Source organism: Cotesia glomerata, unplaced genomic scaffold, assembly GCF_020080835.1.
Source record: "Cotesia glomerata isolate CgM1 unplaced genomic scaffold, MPM_Cglom_v2.3 scaffold_27, whole genome shotgun sequence".
Lineage (NCBI taxonomy): Eukaryota > Metazoa > Arthropoda > Insecta > Hymenoptera > Braconidae > Cotesia > Cotesia glomerata.
In genome coordinates, this window is record NW_025403218.1 from 45361 (window position 1) to 68135 (window position 22775).

Genomic DNA, 22775 nt, shown 5'->3' on the forward strand with positions numbered 1-22775 from the left:
GAAAAATTGTTTAACCGTAGTATAATATATTTTTAACATTTAAAAATTAGATGTATAAATAAATAATGATTTTAGTTATCTTCATTCCGCAGAACTCGCTGTACAGATGATGAATAAAAACAACACGGTAAAAAAAAACGTAAAATTTTACTCGGATATCAATATTCAATATTAAGTTTTCTATTTTAATTGTTTTATCAAAAGCTTGATTTTTTTTACATGTTTTCATCTACAATTTTATTTATATTATTTTATAATTTAAATATCGCGGGTATAGTTTTTTATAGTGGCGCTATAGTTCAGTTTTGAAGATGGCGTTTTGTTAAAATAGCAAAAAAAGTCAACATACGTTAGTTTTTTTTTTAATTTATTAAAGTGATTTGTATTTGTAAATTTTTTAGTTGACTTGTAATAACAATCCAAAAAAAAAAAAAAAAAAAAAAAAAAACAGAACGTATTTTGATTTATCAGCTGAGAATTCCAAAAATGATATCGTTGTTAAAGTACCCAGTGAATTTTTTTTAACACAAATTCAATAATATTAATATAAGTTTTATTTATTTCAATAATGAATTTAGTTTTTATTTAATTAATTTTACAACAATGTTATCACGAAAGAATAAAGATTTGAGAACAATTAAAGAAGGTGTAGTAGGTAAATATGTCAAAAAAGAAACTCCGCCTGAAATGCCAAGTAAGTTTAATTTTTAATTACCGATGTCGATGGTTGTTATTATTTTATTAATTTTTTACATTAATTATTCAGTCATTAACGTATGGACTACTGAGCCTAATAGAAGAAATCGAAGACAACATAATCAACCAGCGATTCCTGCTACAATGGTAATTAACCTCTCCATCAAAACTTCATTAAGTTAAATATGTATGGTCATTTGACATTTATTTAATCAATTAGCCAATACCACAACAACCGAGTATGGTGCAAAAATTTGGCAACACCAAGACAACGACAAGCGCTGTAGGTTTAGGAAGTCATGAAGGAAAATATACACCAAATAGCTCTGTTCCTGATTTAGCTCAAAGGTTAGCTAATAATAGTAATGTCAACAGACAGATATAAATATTAAAATATTTATTTTTGGGGTAGGTTCGCTAGTTTGTCTGTTAATCCAGGAGTTATTGAAGGAGCTGCGTCCAGAACAGCTACTCCGTTATATCACCCAAGGTTATCACCGACCATATCTTCCTCGCATACATATGTTAATCAGTATGCAGGTTCAGAGTATCATCTTGATCGTGTTCAAACACCACAATTGCCTTATTTACCTTTTGAATCTGACGTAGCTTATGATGATTTCAATAAAGCTTATCATAACCCTGGGTAATTTTTCTACTCAACTTCAATGTAGGTGAGAAGTTACATGATTGCTTATTTTTATTATTTTTTAGATACAGTCGAGCGCATTCAGAAAGATCGAGCTCACGTAATGAACAACCAGCCGAGTTACCTCTTCCTCCCGGGTGGTCAGTTGATTTTACACTACGAGGAAGAAAGTACTATATTGATCATAATACTAAAACAACTCACTGGTCTCATCCGTTGGAAAAAGAAGGACTTCCCACTGGTTGGGAGAGAATCGAGTCACCTGAATATGGTGTTTATTATGTCAAGTATGTTTTTTAATTCATTAATTAAGATACGGAAGTTAACTGACATGAGAAATTTTTTAGGGCCAGTTTTTTAATCCGAGATAAAATTTTATCCAGGGTAAAATTATTATCTATAAAAAATATATAAATATATTTTATCATTAAATAAAATTTTATTCTGGATTGAAAAACTGGCCCTTAATAATTTTATAGCAATGAAATTATTATGAAAAAATTCCACTTGTGAAAATTAAAAAAAATTATTATGGTAAAAGACCGAGTTACTGACACTGGCCTAGTTGTTTGACACTTGCAATTTTATTCTAATTAAAAAAATAAAATGTTCTCAAAAAACCATTTATCTTAAAATTTAAAATTCAAAAATAATCTTTATTACTTTATTAGAGTTAATTTGTTCTTTTTTAATTAAAATAAAATTGCAAGTGTCAATAACTAGACCAGTGTCAACAACTGGGTCTTCTATTTTAGTGGAAATTTTTTTATTGTAATTGATTTATTATAAAAATTAAAAAAATTGACTTTTGTAACCTAACTTCAGTATCATCATTAATACTCTTCTAAAAACAAGTTATTGAAACCTGACATATTATTTTAGTCATATCACAAGGCAAGCACAATATGAGCATCCTTGTTATCCTACGGAACTACAACAGCAAGTAGGCATTGTATCACCACCACGGCATACTCATTTCCATTCCCACAGTGTATTAGTACCAGCAAACCCGTACTTGAATGAAGAAATACCTCATTGGCTATACGTGTACAGCAGAGCATCGATAACACTTGATAGAAAATTACGATGGGAGTTATTCCGTTTGCCAGAACTCGATTGTTTCAATGCGATGCTTACTAGACTTTATAAGCAAGAATTAGAGGAAGTTGTTATGAGATACGAAGAGTATCGGTAAGTATTATCGAATAGCAATATCAAGTATTTTGCTCAGTATCCTGATATCATCTTATCATAATTGTACTATTTATAGGTCAGCGTTACTCTGTGAAATGGAGCAAAGATTGAAGGAGTTAAATCCTGAGAATGAATCGTCAGCTGGTGCAGTTGCTCTGCGACGATCTTTGCCTTAATTTATAAATTATGCAATTTAATATTAATTAATTAATTGTACATACAAAAAGTATTTATCCCATTTACAATTGTTGATAGTTTTTAGTAAATACAATAATTATTTTACACTTTCGACACCAGTAAAAAAAAAATACAAAATTATTTTTGTATTATAAATTTACTTTAAAAATTTTAAACAGTATTGTACATTATAATTATCAACTATTTACATTAAAAAATTGATAATTTTTATTCAAGCTTAGAATAAATTGCCTCGTTTAATTCTTTCTTTTTAACTACTACCTGTCCATCTACAATTAACTCTCCAGGTTCTTCAATATAATCCACCATCTGCACCGAGAATCCAGACATGCTATGTCGTTTTACATTTTCTAATTGTAATAATCTAACAAACCAACGACCTGAAACATAAATAATAAATAAAAATTACCAAAATAAATTTATTATTTTATGATAATTAAAACAGTAGACATCTGATATTTATTGAAAAAGTTGAACAATAAAAAAGTATAACAACTATAAAACATGTAAGGTAAAAGACCCCATTAGTGGCACCTCTAAGCTCCTATTAGTGGCAGTTTTTCTTTCAATGAAAAAATGTTCTACTTGGAATAAAAATTAAAAATTAAAAAAAAACTAAATTAAGGTATAGTATTTACTTGTATCTTTTTCTTCCGCTTCTGTCGGAGGAAAGTTTTTCCTAACAAAAGAATAAAGAGTCAACCCGAATAGATTCCAAGCAGCAAAAACATAAATTTTTGTTAATTGATGCTTTCTTTCTTGAGCATAAGCAGCCGGTATTGGTTTAAAATACTTTCGTAAACGAAACCTTGCCCACCGCCAAAACATTGTTTATAAATTGTTCTTACTGTCAATATATTTAAAACAATATTTTTTCATTGAACTTCAATTTTTATTAACCTCCAAAAAATGTCAACTACTGTAGAATTGTTTACATAATACGTATAAAATTCATGACATTTATCAATAAAAGTACCTACTTAATTTATGCAGGAGCATATATTTATTTAACAAGGTAAATTTATGAAAATAAACTGTCAGTTTAATATAAATAAAAAACTATTGAAGAAAACAAAGGTTACGAGACCGAACCACGAGTTAGATGTTACGTATTGATAAAAAGAAAACTAGTTTCTAATCGTCGACAAAATTACATTGTTGCCAAATTGCTTGGATCTTCATTTTCATTTTCATGCTCATGCTCAATATGCCGTGTAGGTATGTACACTTATTTATTACACGTACAGACACACACATGTATATTTTTATAATAGTAGCATTTTCTATTGGATATAAATGTCAGGAGTGTCAATCAATAAAGGAGCCCGGTGATGAAATATAAATGAAACTGGATTTTAATCATCAACTTTATGATCCAATTGTCAGTTTATTGATTGCTTTTGATTGATGTACTTGATTATTTTTTTAGATATTGAAGAATTAATTGGTCAAGATTTATTGGCTGGTGATGAAGAGATAATTAACGGTGCTAATGAAAACGCAAAGAAGCGAAGAAATGTGAGGATGAGGCGGGTCAAGTAATTTTATATTACGTGGTTGAGATGTCTGTAAGTTGATTGGGATTGGCTGATGCTGGTGAGGAATAATATCGCGTCTGGTTTGCACAGTGAATAGTGGAATGGGATGTCTGGAATCGAATAAAAGGTGGAAGGAGGAGCAGAGTTTCGCGCGTTGACTGGATTATAAATTTTTTTTTTTTTCAAAGAGATTTCTTACAACACAACGTATACACACGCCAGGATAAATAAGTTTTTTGTGATAAATTTTTGGAGTTATCCGTCCGATTTATAAATATTTGGCAGTATGTCCGTGATGGGCAAGGTAAATTTTTGCAATAATATTTAATATTGCATGTAACATTTAATGGATTGATGAATTTTTAGTCGCAAGTTTGTAGACCTCAACCCCTTTGCCGGCGATTGCTGGGGCTTGATAATTACAATCTGTGCGTTTAAGAATTTTTTGCTCGGTTTGCAACTCCAGTTGGGTCGTTTATTTATTCAAATTTTTTTGGTTTAAATACCATTGGAAATATTTTATGATAAAATATATTTGATATGCATGGGCAATTTTATTGATGAATATTTTTTAATGAATTTATAATTTTATATTGCAGCCGGTCCTGTACTCATATTGGCGGAGCTCTTGTTCGTGGAGGGTGAGAATTGGTATGCTAATTACTTTTATTTATTTTTTATCTTATGAATGATACTAAAAATAAAATACATCTGAAAATTTATATTTTTTTTTTTTTTTTTAAGTAATAATTAAAATCTTATTATTATTATTACTTTAATTTCTTTCAATTTATGTATTCTCAACTATTTTTGTAATTTTTGTAATCATTTGGATTTGTGGTCAAAAGGATAATTATCTCGATGATCAATAAAAATAAATAAAATCTACTTTTTTTAGTTAAAAATAAATAATCAGATGTCTGGTTATTCTAGTATCATATTTATGAATGTATTAATAAAAAAAATATATATATAAATAAAATAGATAACTTATTAATTGAATATTTTGTCTGATAGCTCTTAATTTAAAAGAAATACCATACGATATAAAACCAGTAAGCTTGGTAAAAGCTGGCGGTGAGCAACATTGCAATGAATATAGAGAGATTAATCCGATGGAACAGGTTCCGGCACTTCATATTGATAATCATACACTAATAGAATCAGTAAGTAGTAGTAGCTATTAAAATTTCAAAATATAAATAAAATAATTATAAATTATTCATAGTTGATAAGTGATACTTGATAATAAGTGATAATTTATGCAAACATGGTTTTATATTTTTTAGTTAAACATTATGCAATACTTGGAAGAAACCAGACCACATCGGCCTTTACTGCCAGCAGATCCTGTTAAAAGAGCTAGAGTTAGAGAAATATGCGAAGTTATATCTAGCGGTATTCAGCCGCTACAAAATTTAGTTGTTTTAATTTATGTCGGCGAGGAACGAAAAAAAGAATGGGCACAACATTGGATAACGCGTGGTTTTACAGGTATTTTATTTTTATTATGAATAAGCAGTTTATGATCTGACGTAGGATATTGAATGATCAAGATTGAATTTTGTTTATTTTAGCTGTTGAAAAATTACTCTCGTCGAGTGCTGGTAAATATTGCGTGGGAGATGAAATAACTTTGGCGGATTGTTGCTTAGTACCGCAAATATTCAACGCAAGGAGGTTTCACGTTGACCTAAGACCTTTCCCAACAATTCTGAGGGTCGATCGTCATTTAGAAAACCACCCGGCATTTACAGCAGCTCATCCTAATAATCAGCCCGACTGTCCTCCAGAAGCGACCAAGTAGCAAGCAAGGCAGACCACCCTCTTCTTATTCTAATTTATAATTATTAGAAATAAGAAGTGCTCGGTGGTCCTGATTTTATTATCAAGACCATTACGATAGAGAATATAATTTTTTTTTTTTTAATACTATTATATTTAAACTCAACAAATTTTACATTGCAGAAACATATTGTATGTAATAGTTTAACTGAGTAGTTCACTTACACCAAAGTATTCAAAACTACGGGTATCACAACATAATATTATTGGTTAATTTTATTCTCTATCGTTAAATTGTCATTAATAAAAAAAAAAAAAAATGATAATAATGATACATGGAATTAGTAGTTGATAATTAGACTAATCGAAATAATTACCATCTTAAAAATTTTATTTTTAAAATATTTACTGAACGTGATATAAAACGCGGGCCTAGTTTATTTTTATTTATAAAATATTTTTTATTTTACTTAACCTCTATTCATTTTTATTATATTTTTTTACTGCATTTACCGGTGATTAGTTTTTCTTTTTTTAGAAAAAAAATAAATAAACTAAAATATTTTCTAGCGTTTATACTTAGAAGTAATTAAAAAATAAGAATTATATCAATATATAATTTATATATAATATTTTTGTCAATTGAATTAAAATAATTTACTGTTAGAAGTAAATGGTATAAGTAATTGAAAACAATAACGAAAGATAAATAGAGATGAGATAAAAGAAACAGGCTGCTCAAACCATATCTCAAGTCATTTTTAGATATGGAAAGTACAAAAGATCTTTCGTAATATTTTATAAATTATCTTTAGAATTTTTCTCACTCTTTCTATTAATAAACAAAAAAAATCTGATAACGCGACATTATAACTCTATTATTGTGATCATACTCTTTTATATTTAATCATAGCATTCAATGCATTTATAGCCTGCAAGGTATATTTTATTTGTTTATTATGAAAATAATAAATTAATAATTTAAATATTTTATGTGCTTCCGTTGTCGCCAATCTAGTATAAATAATACTTGAGTCAATATACAAGAACAACATTCCGTTTTAGTTATTATTTTATTTAATAATAATTGTACGTATGCTATGCGTGTTAATGAGAACGTATGAGTGTTACGTATGATGACGATACAAATGTAGTCTGTCAGTTTGCGAATAATTATTAAATCAAAGACAAAATGACACATTGCTATTTAATATACATTATAAATATATTAAGTCAAGTAAAAATAGATTAAAAACCGTGATGCATATTTTTAACGTACAAAAAACCAATCATGTCGTTTGTAAATATATTACAAAAAAAAATTGAGTTAAATAAATCAAAGACACAAATAAAAGTAGAGTAACAGATAAATATTTAAAACAAAACTAGAGAAACGGAATAAATGAAAGAAAAAGAGAATAATTATATACATATATATTAAATGAATAATTAGTAATATTAAATAATTAGCATTCAAAAATGTAATTATCTATCGCATGATTAATAGAAATAGTTTTAAGTAAATACTTTTATTTTATATGTATCACAATTTGGTATAAATTATTAATATATACGTAGATTATTTTCCGAAATTTTGTCTTAGACATTTAAAAATTAATAACAAAAAAAACAAACAAATTAAAGTCTGTATAATAATAATAACATTAATAATAAAAACTAAATAGATATTTTCAAGTGAAAAAAAAAATATTTTATAAGTAAAAATAATTGTGTAATGCTTATAGAAATAAATTAATTTGTGTCATAGAATTACTTCGTCATTGATTACTTACCTATTAAATTATCAAGAGAAAAAAAATGTTAAGAAATAATGTTAAAATTTTTCTCGTTTTAAAGCTCTATCTTATTTTTTTTTTTACTCAAGATTCTCGACATAAAATTTTTATTAATTAATAGAATATTTATTTTTAAATCATTTTCATAAAAAAATACATTATAACTATTGACTAGTGCCGTCTTTTGTTGTTATTATTTTTTTTTTTATCATTTCATTCATTTTAGTGTTTTATAATTTTCAATAATAATAACATCTACAAAATAATTAATAAATGGAATGCATAACGTTGATATAGGTGACGTAAAAGTTATTAACGATGCAGAAGAAATAAATATTTACACTAATTATTTAATTTTTGTTCTTCGCTCTTCAATACCCATTTACTATTATTATTAACAACTAATAATTAATACGATATGTCATAATATCTCATGTCACAATTATTTTTTACTAGATATAACATAATTTACACTCTATTATTAATAATAAAAGGCCCTAATAGAAATCTTACGATAATGTAAAGTATTAATTAGTAATAGTAGTTTAATAATTATCGTATGATTTTTTTTTGCTTTACAATTAATAGCTTTGTACATTTCTAAAGAACAATTTCAATTTTTGTACATTATCAAAGTACAGGAAGGTAACTATTGACTTAAATTTTATCAATAAAATTATCAATATTTCTGACAATATTTATTTCTTCTTTGTAATAAAAAAAAAAACAACCTTCCTGACTTTGATGTAATAACATGAGTAAATTTGACATTATAATTAATTTAACATATCTTAATAATTATTATAACGCTCTTTAATTAGTTTTTATTTAAATATATATCACCTAAGACGCATTAACAAGTTATTGTATCGAGAAAAATTATTAAAAAATTCGTTTATATAGTATTTGATTTTTTTTTTTTGTTTAATTAATGTAATTACGTATAAAGAGAGCTTGCAGTGAAGAGTAATGTGAATGATGACCTTGCGACGCTGTTGAATTAAATGGAAACATGGAAATAAATGGTTTGGCCAGGTCGTGAAATGAATAACAACAGAATGCAGTTAATGAGCGATTGTTTATTATGCTCTTATGATCACTTGTCATACAGGTAACGATGCTTTTCATGAATGAAAATAGTTAATATATATATATATATATATATATATATATAAATATTATATTTTATATATTTATTAATATTGAACATTGAAATGATAAAAAAAAAGATTGAGAAAAAAATGTTTAAAAAAAAAAAAAGTTCAACTAATAATAAATTTATGAAAACGATCAACTTTTAACAATTCGAGGATGCAAATAAAAGTTTTTAAAACGTAGAATAATATATATTAAAATAGACTTCTTTTTTTTTTTTGTTATTTTTTGCATAATATTTTTCTGCAATAATATATAGTGATAATAATAATTATAATTACAATATTTATCATTAACAATTTAGCCCCGAGATATTTAAAATACACCCGGGGAATGGAACGATAAAAAAAATATAAATATAGCGATTGTGAATTTAATTGAAAATAAACATATATAATATTTATGTGTAAAGTAATAAATACATCTAACAAAAAAAAAAAAAAAACAATGAATTATTTTTACAGCTTGGCAAGCCATGTGATGCATGGTATAATTTAACTTTGATTAAAAAAATTTATTATTATATTTAATTATTTAGTTAATTAGCAAATTTAAAATTAGACAACTATTACTATCCTATGCATGACAATTATTTGATCAATAAACTATTAAATAATAATTTATTTATCTATAATACGCTCTACAATGATTATTATATCGAACTTGATTTTATTTTGCTAAGCGAATTAATTATTGCATTTGTTTTTCATTGATCGAAAATAATAATTAAATTGCACTCAATTTTTATTAAATAGATTTATATAATTATCTATAGAGTTTATTAATGTAAGTTATTTATTTACTGACGGAATTTTAATTAATAATGATAATAATAAATATTGTTATAGTTTTGTCACGCATTTAGAGAGTGCAAGAATGTAGAATTTATAGATAGATATTTATATATATGTTTCTTCTTCATTACATGGCGTTTGTGCTTACAATTTTTTTTTTCCACTGATAAAACATGATAATGGTAGTTGATAAATAATGAATAAATATATCGTTAAGTAAAAATATATATAAGAATAAAATGAGGTAAGTGAAATGAAATAAAAGATGTAGATTAAAGTTTTTTTTTTTTTTTTTTTTTTTTTTTATTATTAATAATAATGAAGAAATAAAGGTAAGCGAATAAAGAAGCATGATTTAATGACTTTAAGAAATATAAATAAAATAAGCATGATCGATAGACAAAAAAAAAATTTCTTTGATTGTTTTTTAAGACTTTTTTTGTTTAAATATAGTTATATTTATTTTAATTTTAGAATTGACGATGCTAATAAATTTATTTCTTCTCAATAATAAAATTCTTTAGTTAATAAATAATTATATCATTTTTTTTTGTCATAAGTTGGACGCGATGACATTTATGATAAAGGCGACAAATGATTTGATTGTGTGATTAGATACACGGGGTACAAGAGAGAATATTTCTTTTCTTAAAGTTCTTAAATTACAATTATAGCCAAAGGAATGTAAGGTACAATACTTGATCATACGCGTTAAATTACAACGAATTAATCCCAGGTATATACATACTACAACTCCAGTACAGATACTTTATCGCAGTGAGCTGCTCAAATTCGTTATTATCATCCACATGATTAAATACAAATACATATATATATTATTTATACAATAATTATAATAATAGTAATATATATGCATAAGTATTCAATCATATTCGTAAACGTAACATTAAATGTTAATAATCGTTTGCATATTGGATCTTAATACATTGCATCGCGTCGCACAATAATAATAAAAGTAATAATAATAATCTATTACACAAATAAAAGAGAGAGGTCAAAGAGTTAAGTTAATGTAACATTTGTCTACAGATAAGACTTATAATGATAATAAGACTCCTCTGATATACAAAGACACATTTAGTATCTGCGAGAAAACATAATTTAATTACATCTATTTAGATTAAATAACATTCTTATTTAAATATTTATTTATATAATTAATATTCTTCTTGTTGTTTTTTTTTGTTTTTCATTTAAAACAATAATTACTTCGTGAGTAGTCCAAGCGATTTTCGAGTTGTCGCTTACACAATAATTATTTAAAATTTTTTGCAATCGTTACACGCTTTGCTTGACAGTTATTTAGCCATTATCACTAAAACATTTTGTTTATGCATATACTTATACTCAACAAGGTACTGAATTATTTCTTTTTAATTAATATTTATCCCCGAGCTTCTACGCGCTACGTTTAACAACAATTTTACCGATTTTATTACTCTGTTTTTATTATAATAGATGTTTCTTGTTCACTCGTGAATAATAATAGTGTTACATTTATTAGATTTATTATTTTTATTTCTTTTTTTTGAAATATTTAGACTATCCTTACCGAAAATAATATTACCGTATTAACAACCTAAATCTATAACTCCATACCCAACGAATTAACATTACGTACAATTTGTACAACACAACCCTTCTCACCATTATAGTTTTATTTTAAATAATATATTTATTATTAATATTTTTATAGTTTTTTTTTTAATAATTTTAATTAATTTGGTTTTACCGCCTGAACACTTCTTAGCCTTCTTTAATCGGCACTGATTTTATCTCGATAAATTATTTTTTATTATAATTATTAATACTATTAAAATTAATGAAAGTGATGCATTAACGATTTCAAATATTATTAACAGTGATGTAATTGATGCACAGCGACTACATGAATCTTAGGCTTTTATTTATAGTTAGTTTTTTTTTCTCACTCTCTCTTTCTGTGTCAATATATATATATATATATATATTTTTTTTGTAAATTTAATTTAGATTTTATCGCCCTTTTAGAGTTCGGCAATCATAAATTTATATTTAAATTCGCAAGTGCGTAAAATAAAAATAAATTTTATAAATAAGCGACTCAATAAATTAATAAAAAATTTTTTTTTATCAAATATCAATAATTCAAATCTTTACCATTGTATATTGTAAATAAAAATATCTATTATCAATTAATTAATTAAACTGTATAATTTTTCAACTTGAATTTTTTTTTATATAAATATATATATATATATTGTTCGATAAAATTGAACATCTCTTTTAATTAAATTCTATTGTCAACAAGTGCGATGTGTATTATAAATTCATTTTCAATTAGTGAACATTCAATTATTTTATATGCAATGCAATGTGTAATAAATCGTTATTTAATTTATTTTGTGTTTATATATATATATATATATTATTTTAATTAACAGTGATTATGCAAACCGTCAAATAAATTCTTCAAGTAAATAAAAGAAAAAGAAAACAAAAAATATGTATTTATAACATGAAAAAATAAAATAAATCTATAAATATATAATCTGAAATACAAAAATTAATACCTTTTCTACACAACATACAGATATATTTAATCTCTTCTATCCTTTCTCAATAATTATTTTCTTCAATTAATTATTTAATTAATTCATCAGCACCATTATGTTTTAAATTTCGACTAATGCATTTTAATGATGATGAAAAATTTTATAATAACTATACAAATAAATCTGATTATTGTAAAATATAAATATGGTGTATATGTATTTATACATATATATTATTAAATATTTATAATTATTAACAGCTAATATCACTGTTAACTAATTTAACAACAATTGTAGTCACGTTCAAGAGGAAGAATAAAAACGTGCTCTTATTATGGCACTGAATATAATTGATGGATCATATATTAATAGTGACACATATATTTTTAATTTACAATAATTAAATATACCTTTCTTTCGTTTTCTTTTTACATATCACGCTCTCGCTCTCTTGCTTTATCGTTCACATTTTCTCTCTTTCTCCGGTTTTCGTTTTTTTTTGTGTATATTTTATTGATAAATGATAACTTGCAATGACACAGTTGATGGAACATTCCGAATTATTTGGTGACGACAAAAGGATATTACAGGAAGAAAAAAAGTGATGACTTATGACATTAATTAATGATGATTACAATAATAATATATATAAATATAATGACAATGATGATAGTGTAGAACAGGAAGTGATTAGTTGTGAAGAAAAAAAATAATGACATTTATTGATGATGGATGACAATGACAATGATTTTAATTCCTAAAAGCTACAAAATTTAACTCTCTTATTAAGACGATTATATGTATAGATGTTTATAATTGTTCGACAAATAAAGTTTTTTTAAAAATTTAGTTATATTAGTAGAGTAAGAAAGTGGTGAATTTATTTATTTATTTATTTATTATATTCATGAGAGATGATGTAGCCTAGCACACACAGCCAAGTAACGTGACAATGTCACTTGAGATGGTAAAAGATGTTTGTTATTATTTATTTTTATTATTATTATTTTAATTGTTAACGTTTATGTTTTTTCTTTCTATCATTTTATATTGCTACTATAATTATTATTGTTACTATTATTGATTTAATATTTTCATTTTATCACGTTCTTATATATTTTGTTTATCTCTTTATTATCATTATTATTTTCTTTCACTGTAAATTGAAAATCGATTTCAATTCAATTCCTAATACATTTCCCTGATTGCTACTCATTTATAACATTGCCCAACGTGCAAAATATTAATTCAAATATATTAATTCATCTCTTGCATTTAATTATCTATAACTATTGTATTTATTATATTTATATTTATATTTATTTTTATATATATATATATAGATTTTTTTTGTCCTTTTATATTATTTTTCATAATTATCATTAGCCAATAATTATTAATTAATTACCGCTATTATCATTAACGATTAATGATTTTAATAATTAATGACATGAAGAAAGATACGACTTTAACTTTTTTTTTTCTACAAATTACAAGTGTTTTACCATAATATGACCATTTTACACATACACAATTACTAATTATTTTCTTAACCATTAACAGTACAGATAAGAAAACAACTAGATAACGTGTAAATGTTTTTAAACTCTGCACTTGATTTACCTATTTTAATTAATATTTTACGATGTACAATTAACTATTATTTTATATTCTTCTTTTTTTTTAATATGCAAATACGTTACATGTAATTATCTACGACAAATCGTGGTGAATGTGCTGGCGTTAATTATTTAATAATAATTAAATAATTAAAAAACAAAAAATCGACGCTTTAAATTAAATGTGATTACACATAGTAACTATTTACTTATTTGGCTAGTAAATCACATTTAATTTTATTGGAATTTTCATATAAATTAACAACTCGTAGTGTATATTATATATTTATATATATATATATATATATATATATATATTACTTTTTAAAATGCGAAATGTAAGTTTACATTTACACATTAGACGTTTATACAATAGTCTATTTATTCCTTTCATTCAAAAGAGATTACCTTAGTAGGCCAAGGTAAACCGGAGAGTTAGTAACTATTATTATTTTTGTTTTTTTTTGTTTTTTTGTTTTTTTTTCATTTTTTTCATTTTATTTTAATCTTCTAACTATATAGTTTACGTTTGTTTGAATATGTTTTCATAAAGGGTTTTGTTTAAATCCATAACAAAATATTTCTACGGTAACTGCATTTAATTGGGACCACCAAAGAGACATGCACAGACTCTGCGTGGCAGTGGAATAGGTAAAGCGAGTAATTGAAAATCAAATTTAACAATGGTAGTAGTAATAATAATAACAATAATAAACAAACCACAATAACACACTACAAGTTACAGAAACTATCCGAAACAACAAATAAACGTATGAGAATTATTTTTAAATATTTTTTACTAAATTTTGAATTTAATTAGGCATTGGTTGTTGGTTGTTGTTGTTATGTTTTTAAAATTTTTTTATAGTCTGATAACTCATCTCTTTGACGCTTACCTAATACTTGCAAGGAGGACCGTATCTTCCGCGGTACGTTAAAGGAAAACCAGCTTCTCGGCATTCTCGTTGACATCACGAGCACAACAGTGATTGTATGTGAGTGTAATATCGACCTTATTGTTCAAACTGTGATTACTGTCAGGTACGCAGTAGAAAGCTCCTTTTCCGAATCATCCTTGCTCGTCGTGCATTGCTTGCCGTGAAGCTATTTTTCCTGCGCAAAACAAATTGTCTACATTTTTCACACGACTATGCAATTTTTTTTTAAAAGATGTTTTTTTTTTTCTAATTTTCAATCTAATATTAGCTTGAAAATAGTTTTTATTTTATTCTTTTATTAATTTTTTTCCCACAAAATCTCTAGTCACGGATTATTTTCAAATGCCCTAATCGATTAATCACTTACCCTCCGAATATCCCTAGCCCTCATGCACCTACGAGTTGTAAATTATCGTATAAAAAGACCAAAGTCGATCGTTTACTATATATTATTTATGTTTAGAATTATATTTGCTTTTTTTGTTGTTGTTGTTATTTATCTAGCATTATTTAAATAATTTTCGACTCAATAATATTTTTATGTAACGATTCATTTAGAATTTTGTTTTCGTATTCTTCCATGATTATATGGACGCGCATTTTAACCAGTTTTCGCCATTTTATTTGTCAAAAATAAATAAATAAATCCATGTGTGTATGTATTTACGTATAAATTTATTTATTTATAGTACATAAAAACGTTAACGTCGTTAATTAAAACACGAAACGCGATTCTGTTGAATTATCATTACCTTAAAGCTCAAAGATAATTAAATATAAATGTATATAATGTAATAACGAATTTCAGTGATTCGCAAGAGCGATAAAGGCGCGATAAATGGCCTCAGGTAACCCACCAGCATTCGATAACCGGCTGTTGAATGATTACCCTCAACTTAGTTTATTTAAACATTCAGGCGCAATGCTGCCCTCAATTTAATCAACGAAATTAATTTATTAAAATTATTTAAAACAGTTCATTATTGTTCTACTTCATTAGTCGAGAATAATTTTAAATCTTGCGATTGGTGTCACCGTATTTGTCATTATATAATTAATAATTAATAATAATAATAATAATAATAATTATAATAAACAATAACGAGCGTCTATAATAATCTATATAATGGTAATTCTATTTGTAACTTCGATAGAGCTTGCTTAACCTCTCGCTTTAAATCCTAACTACAAAAATTATTCATTGTTTATTACGCAAGTTAATGATATTCTCTATATATATGTATGCATGTAGTACTTGTATCTATTAACTTTGTTTCACGAGGATGATACTCAGCAATTTGATAACAGATAACAGACAATTAATAAGATAAAACGTTAAAAGTTTTGCTGGCGGACGCAAATCTTATTTGTCAACAATATCATCGTCTTCCTTACAATTTAAATTCATTAAAATAATAATAATTATCATTATTATTATTCACAATAATAATAATATTCATATATATATATTCATTTAATATATCTATATTTAGATAAAATTTTTCGACCACGATAGATTATATGAATTATCTTTTTTTCAACAATCTAATTTAACCTCTTTAGATATATTTTTTTATACTTAATCTTTATATATAATTATCTCTTTTTCTTTCGTCTTATCTCACTTGTTCTCTGTCATATATTATATATGTGTGTATATTGTTTATGCAATATTATTATTTATAAATATACAATTATTTTTATATTTTGAAGAGTGGTGAGCCAGCGCCATTATTAACTTATACGTTGATTGTAAAAACAATCCCAAATTCGTCATCATAAAATTCTATTTCTTTTATTATATATATTATTGGTTTATCACTTATTTTAATATGACCCGCTGAATCATTGCCTTATCCTGGAATACCTCGAAAATCACGGATTGTTATTATTATTATTATTATTATTATTATTATTAAAAACTTTCTAACAAAAGTATTTATCGACCACTCGTTCAACAAGTGGAACGTTGGACATAGACATTGCGACAATAATTCAATTATTATATATTTCCTTTTTTATTTTATCTATATACACACACTTGTGTATGTATATAAACATAGATATATAGATGTATATAATTTATTTTTCTATAAAAAAATTGATCTACTCGAGCAATTGCTCATTGGTTTGGACATAATAATTGCCTTTTCTGGTTACTAAAACCATCTCCAGTACGGAATAAAAAAATATTCGGTCACACACTTTACGTATCCTGTCTGTTGTCCTGTATATTGTACAATATATCTTTGATTTATTAACCATTTTTATTAATGTTTTTTACGATCATTTATGCATGACCCTTTTTTTCTATTATCATCATCATCTATTTCTAAAGCTACTTAGTGTATGTGTTATTTTATTTATATATGTATGTAGATATATCTTTAATTTATTTCTTTTTCCTTCAACTATTTGCTACAACATTAATGCAACACGCAAAAAATAATATTCCTGTTTTTAAATATTCCTATGTAAATAATAATGAATCATATATTAATTTGTGCTTTTTAATGAAGAAATCATTAGATTGAAATGAATATCATTTTAACAATATAAATTAAAATTAAAAAAATAATAAAATTAATATTTCACGGTTATATATATTATATATTAATATAATATATTATATGAATGATAAAAAATTAATAATATGAAAAAATAACAATTAATATATTATATACTGAATTAATTACTTAAATATACAGTAGACAATGGATCAAGTACAAAAGATATGTGTTATAATTCTGTAAATATATAAACTTTGAGCGACTGTAATCGCATAAAAATATAACGATCGATGAAAAAGATATATGTATATATTTATAATACATAGATATATATTTTCTTTTTTTATTAGTTATAATATACAACCGGACCAGCCAGTTATATTAATATTTATTTTTAAATATTCATTGAAAACAAAAAAAATTGTACAAGAACGAATATAAATCTGGATTTGTGAAAATTAATCTTTGGTATTGACTATTGAATTTTATCCGACAAATTAATAATACAAAGGAAAAAAAATTAATTTGTCAGATGAAATAGGAAAAAATTGCAAGAAAAAATGATAGTGATAAAAATGAGCGAGAAAGAGAGATAAAATTTCAGTCTAATTATTTCTTCGTTGAAAGCTCTAAAAAAAAAAAACTTTTTTTGTCAATTATATAAAGCACAATTTCTATGGATGGTATACGAACTGTTATTAAAAAAATTTTGTGATTTTTCATTTGAAACTTTATGACAATCGCTATTAATATATAGGATTGCTTTAAAATGTATATCTAATAGAGATGAAAAACAAATAAATTATTTTTTGCGCTTAACATTACCCGCATTTAAACGAAATGAAAATGTCGTAGTAGTCCTATAGTCATATAGAGAGTGGTTTTGTAACTATTCTCGCCGAGGTCTATATCCAGTGTACCTTTGTGTTGTGTGTGTTTGTGTGAGAGAGTGTCTTGGTGTGTTTCAATATACATAATGAATGTGTGATAAAGCCCCGTAACGTGGTGTATCACAGAACAATTGTATTAATGTTTAACGAATAGTTAAATAACGATGTAATATTAATATATATATATTAATTAATAATTATCTTATTGATAAATGTTAACGAGCCGTGATAGATGCATGAGATGGTGATATTGGCAATGCAAATAAGCGCCTAAAATAGTGATGCATAACGACAGAGACGAGAGATTTGTATAATTACTTTTTCCAGTTATAATTATTACTAATATAATAGATAGCTGTAGAGACCAAGAGTGACCAAGTAGAGATATAATCGGTGATTGCAAATAAACTTGGTCCTGATGTTTATAGGGGGATCGGTAAAATTTGCCCTCAATTAGTCAGAGTGGATTTAAATAAACAATGGAAGTCAATAATGGGGATGACCGCGGTTGAGTCGCGTGGAATCAATGGATCATGCCGGCAATGACGTTATGACGCGCTCGTTTAGCCTCTTCCTCGTTGATCCGTTGTTCGATCAAGTACTGAGCAATCCCGATAGCATTTGGAAAACCCGTGATAGTAACGATGCGGTTCCTCGTACCGGGCGCGAACATACCCTTCTTAGATATTTGAATGTTGGCACCGCTTAGCTGTTGAATCTCAATGAGTGCGCGACCACCGGGTCCCAGTATTGCTCCCACTATAACCTCTGGAATTTCTATATCTACTTTCTTGGTCTCCTTGCTGTTGGTGTCTACCTGAGTAGGACTCTTACTTACGAGTGACAATTGGTTTGTGCCCAATCCGAATGAATTGTTGTTCAGATGAATGGCACCAGCAGCAGTGTTGTTCTGTCGAAATGGATCAAACGCCTCGTATCTCTCGAGCGTATTCCTTGGAGTTGGCGACGTCGATCCCAGTGTCGGTACCGTACCAATTGGACCAAACACTCCTCCATTGTTGTTTGACCCGTTAGCCGATGTTGTGCTGTCAATTGGATTTCCCAGGTAACTCACACTTGGCATACCGCCAATACCCATGCCCAGAATATTGTATTTGGCTAATGTTGCAATCGCCGTCAGAATTTCAGTTGCCGCTGCCTCAGAAAAACCCGTACTTCTCAAATTCAATTTAATATGCTCGAGAAGTTGAGTCGTTACAGGTGCTGTACCAGCCGTTATTGCAGCGCCTAGGTTCAAATTTAAACTCAAACCAGCACCGTTCAACAGACTCACTGAAACACAAAAAAAAAAAAAAAACGATAAAAGTTAGTAAGAATAATTATCAATAAACTTTTGTCGACTTTTTTTTTTTTTTTTTTTTTTTTTTTAAATTAAAGTCGGCGGTAAATTAGTTGAGGGATCTTACCGGTATTGAGGCCAGCTGGAGTTGTGTACGTGGGTGCGGTCCCAGGTGCTTGAGCGTAGGGGCTGCCTGTAGGATTGTAATTGGCTACCGGGCCGCTTACGTCAGCATAACTGACGTTTAGGCACGTGCCACTTTGTGGATCGTCGGCAATTTTAGCAAGTATCATAAGTAATGCACTACGATTGTTTTCCTTTTCACCTATTACTGTGATACAACGTTCTTGAAGAGATAAGTCTTTAGCTTTTTGACTTATCTGCACGTACGATCCAGAGTCTTCCTTTATTTGTTTTATATAATTTCCTGCTTTGCCAATAATCATTCCCGCCGTGCTATTTGGTACTAGTATCTTTACCTATAATTATAAAAATAAAAAAATAAAAGATTAATAGAGATAAATTGGTTATTATTAATAATAAAGTAGTTGACATTGATACAGAATTCAATCATAACATTCCCTTAATATGATATCATGCTGTGCAAAAAAATATTTACTACAGAAGGCAAGTATAGCAATTAAGTACCTGCTTGTCTCTCTCAGCAGTTGCTTTGCCAGAGTCAAAGTCCACTGTTATCTTGGACGTCAAATCAGGTTTTTCACGAATTTTTTCCATTATAAAATCCATTACAGCCATTATGGAATCAACGCTTCCAGTTATCAGACACACACGTTCCGAGGTACCTGGAGTTACAATCAATATAAAAAAGTAATAAAATAAAATGCATGGCATACATATGTTATGTTACTTGTTGTATTGATCCAACTTTGTTTACTATTTTATTTTCAGTGTTCTCATTTTTACCTGGATAAAAATCTCGAGCTTTAGACATTTTAACCCTAGCATCTGTGTCTTTCTGCAGCTGGGCAATAGTCTCACCACCTTTCCCGATGATGGCCCCAGCAGCCACCCCTGGTACAAGTACTTTAAGATGGTACATTCCATCTCCTCCTGCTGCAACACATAAATAAAACGTAAATAAATTATTAGTTTGTTGCATTATAAATTTATTCTTTACACTTTTACTACTTTTCCGTATTATTTACGGTGTGTAACGCAATAACAAAATTTATTATACATAAAGTGACAGTAAATATATTATCTTATCATAAAATTCACATTAATGACAAAGAAAAATCTAATTCAAATTAGAAAGTAATAATAGTAATAAGTAAACAGCTGTTTGACAAGTGTTCCAACTTGTTCACTTACGACCTTGACCCACGACCTAATACAAATATATATTTAATAACTTACCAACGATATTTATTTTCATAATGACACTGCTGTCAAAACTTAGCTATTAAAAATTTTTAATTGTATTCCTATAAACTTTTGTTGTAATAATCCAACTTAATGTTTGTAATTAAAACTCCATTTTATCACCGAGTAGCATACAATATACAAAGTTTAAAATCAAGACAACACGCTAAGAGGTTTAGTACTAAATCAACTAACAATGATTTTAGATAAAGTCTAAGAAATTTGCAAAGTCACCAATTTAATGATACAGCAGCTGTTATTACTATTGCTGTTAGAGAAGACTTCCATTAAAACGTCGTTCACAGCCGCCCACGCGCAGACAAATGTCAAATTCGAAAATTCGCCGTGTCACCCGTGACGACTATTAAATCAAACGAGATTTATAAAACAATAAATATAAGTGTATATATATATTTATAAGTATAAGGGTTAAAATATATATCACGACAGTGAGAAATAAAGCTGCTACTGCTGCTGCTGTTGCTATTACTGCTACTCCTGCTGCTGGTATTACATTGATATGACGTAGAGAGTTCTGTGATATATACACATGGGCACACTCGAACACGTATGTACATATATATATATATATCAGTACAAAATATAATCCACTAGGCCTTTCGAAATACTAGCAGGTCAATGGAATAACTTCCAAAAAGTGTCACACTCTCGAAAGCACAGAAAACTTTATTGTCGAGCAATAAATAATACAACTTGAACATGCCATTGCAGTAGCAGGTGCTGGTGCTGGCGCTGCTTTTTGCCACCGAGGATACAATACTATTCAGTTGTCAATCGCATCAGAATTAAACATTGACGACTCCCTCGCGACGTAACACACAAGCGAGATAGCGATAGAGGGAGTAGTAACGTGACCAACGAAGAGGTACATACACATACACATACACATCCATACATATATATGTATATTTAACCCGAGCAATCTCTTATCTGACAAATATACAATGCACTTCGGTAACCACTGGTAAGGACAAATAATATATAAAATAAGAGTGATTAGTAAAATATTTAAAAAAATTACCTGTTCCGTAGTGTGACCTCTTGGTGGCTCCGTTCTCTGCGTCGCAGTCAAGAGGCCTTTTCCTGGAGTCCGCAATTTCTGGGGAGGGACACGTCTCCATTCCCGAGTCAGCGGCCATCTTGAGTAGTTTGCGCGCACACAAAAAACAAGTGTGCGTGCGTACGTCGTTGGTATATTACTGTGTCAACTTGTCTATATATACAACAGCCAGGTGTCCGTGTAGTCCGAAGTGATTATGTATGTTGTGTGATGTGTTATGTATAATATATGTATGTGTGTGTGAAAAAAACGGGACGGGACGTGATGAGACCGACTGCCAGGGACGAACTGCTTGCCACACCGATAGAATTCTTCTTGCTACGTCGTCCCCCAGACCAAACTTCTCTCTCGCTCTAACACTGTCTCTTTCTTTATCGCTCTTGCTTCTCTGGGCACTGGTGTGTGTGTGTGTCACTATGAACTAACGCGGGAGCACACTATTTAACTAGTGGGAGCAATTGTACTGCAGGCCCATCAGCAGTTTAAGAACCAGAGTTTGTAATTTATTATATTTTATTTTTTATATTATATGTTGTTATTATTAATATATGTATTTAAATAGTTGATAATGATAAAATCTTCTATCCATTAAAGTTCAACCAAGATGACAACCAGGATCACTGAGTTCCAAGCCCAGGATTAATAAAGTTGAAGATGATGCTGGTGGCTGAGACTGAGGATGATGATGACG

At 27.5% G+C, this 22775-nt stretch overlaps 4 protein-coding genes across 7 annotated transcripts; 2 read left to right on the forward strand and 2 right to left on the reverse strand.

The window, feature by feature from the left end:
* The first annotated feature begins 415 nt into the window (after window positions 1-415).
* LOC123274245 (protein salvador homolog 1-like) lies at window positions 416-2845 on the forward strand. Its single transcript, XM_044741810.1, has 7 exons — window positions 416-694; window positions 767-843; window positions 917-1044; window positions 1109-1342; window positions 1411-1632; window positions 2228-2536; window positions 2616-2845. Exons 1-7 carry the CDS (start codon window positions 604-606, stop codon window positions 2713-2715), a joined length of 1161 nt encoding a protein of 386 aa, XP_044597745.1. The 5' UTR covers window positions 416-603; the 3' UTR covers window positions 2716-2845.
* Window positions 2769-15011, reverse strand: LOC123274252. 2 transcript variants are annotated; one of them, XM_044741823.1, is made up of 2 exons: window positions 14876-15011; window positions 2769-3117 (listed from the first exon to the last, which is right to left on the reverse strand). In XM_044741823.1, the coding sequence occupies exons 1-2, from the start codon at window positions 14949-14951 to the stop codon at window positions 2945-2947; spliced, it is 249 nt and encodes an 82-aa protein (XP_044597758.1). In that variant the 5' UTR covers window positions 14952-15011; the 3' UTR covers window positions 2769-2944. The 2 variants fall into 2 exon arrangements, with proteins under 2 accessions (XP_044597758.1, XP_044597757.1); XM_044741822.1 differs by lacking the exon at window positions 14876-15011 and adding an exon at window positions 3376-3845.
* LOC123274250 (probable maleylacetoacetate isomerase 2) lies at window positions 4178-6433 on the forward strand. Its single transcript, XM_044741817.1, has 5 exons — window positions 4178-4579; window positions 4875-4926; window positions 5293-5441; window positions 5565-5769; window positions 5853-6433. Exons 1-5 carry the CDS (start codon window positions 4562-4564, stop codon window positions 6080-6082), a joined length of 654 nt encoding a protein of 217 aa, XP_044597752.1. The 5' UTR covers window positions 4178-4561; the 3' UTR covers window positions 6083-6433.
* LOC123274241 (RNA-binding protein Nova-1) lies at window positions 11292-22581 on the reverse strand. 3 transcript variants are annotated; one of them, XM_044741805.1, is made up of 6 exons: window positions 22046-22572; window positions 20545-20694; window positions 20266-20423; window positions 19745-20096; window positions 19156-19610; window positions 11292-15092 (listed from the first exon to the last, which is right to left on the reverse strand). In XM_044741805.1, exons 1-6 carry the CDS (start codon window positions 22161-22163, stop codon window positions 15084-15086), a joined length of 1242 nt encoding a protein of 413 aa, XP_044597740.1. In that variant the 5' UTR covers window positions 22164-22572; the 3' UTR covers window positions 11292-15083. The 3 variants fall into 3 exon arrangements, with proteins under 3 accessions (XP_044597740.1, XP_044597738.1, XP_044597739.1); XM_044741803.1 differs by lacking the exon at window positions 11292-15092 and having other exon boundaries at window positions 17229-19610; window positions 22046-22581; XM_044741804.1 differs by lacking the exons at window positions 11292-15092; window positions 22046-22572 and adding an exon at window positions 20998-21367 and having other exon boundaries at window positions 17229-19610.
* Window positions 22582-22775: the final 194 nt, after the last annotated feature.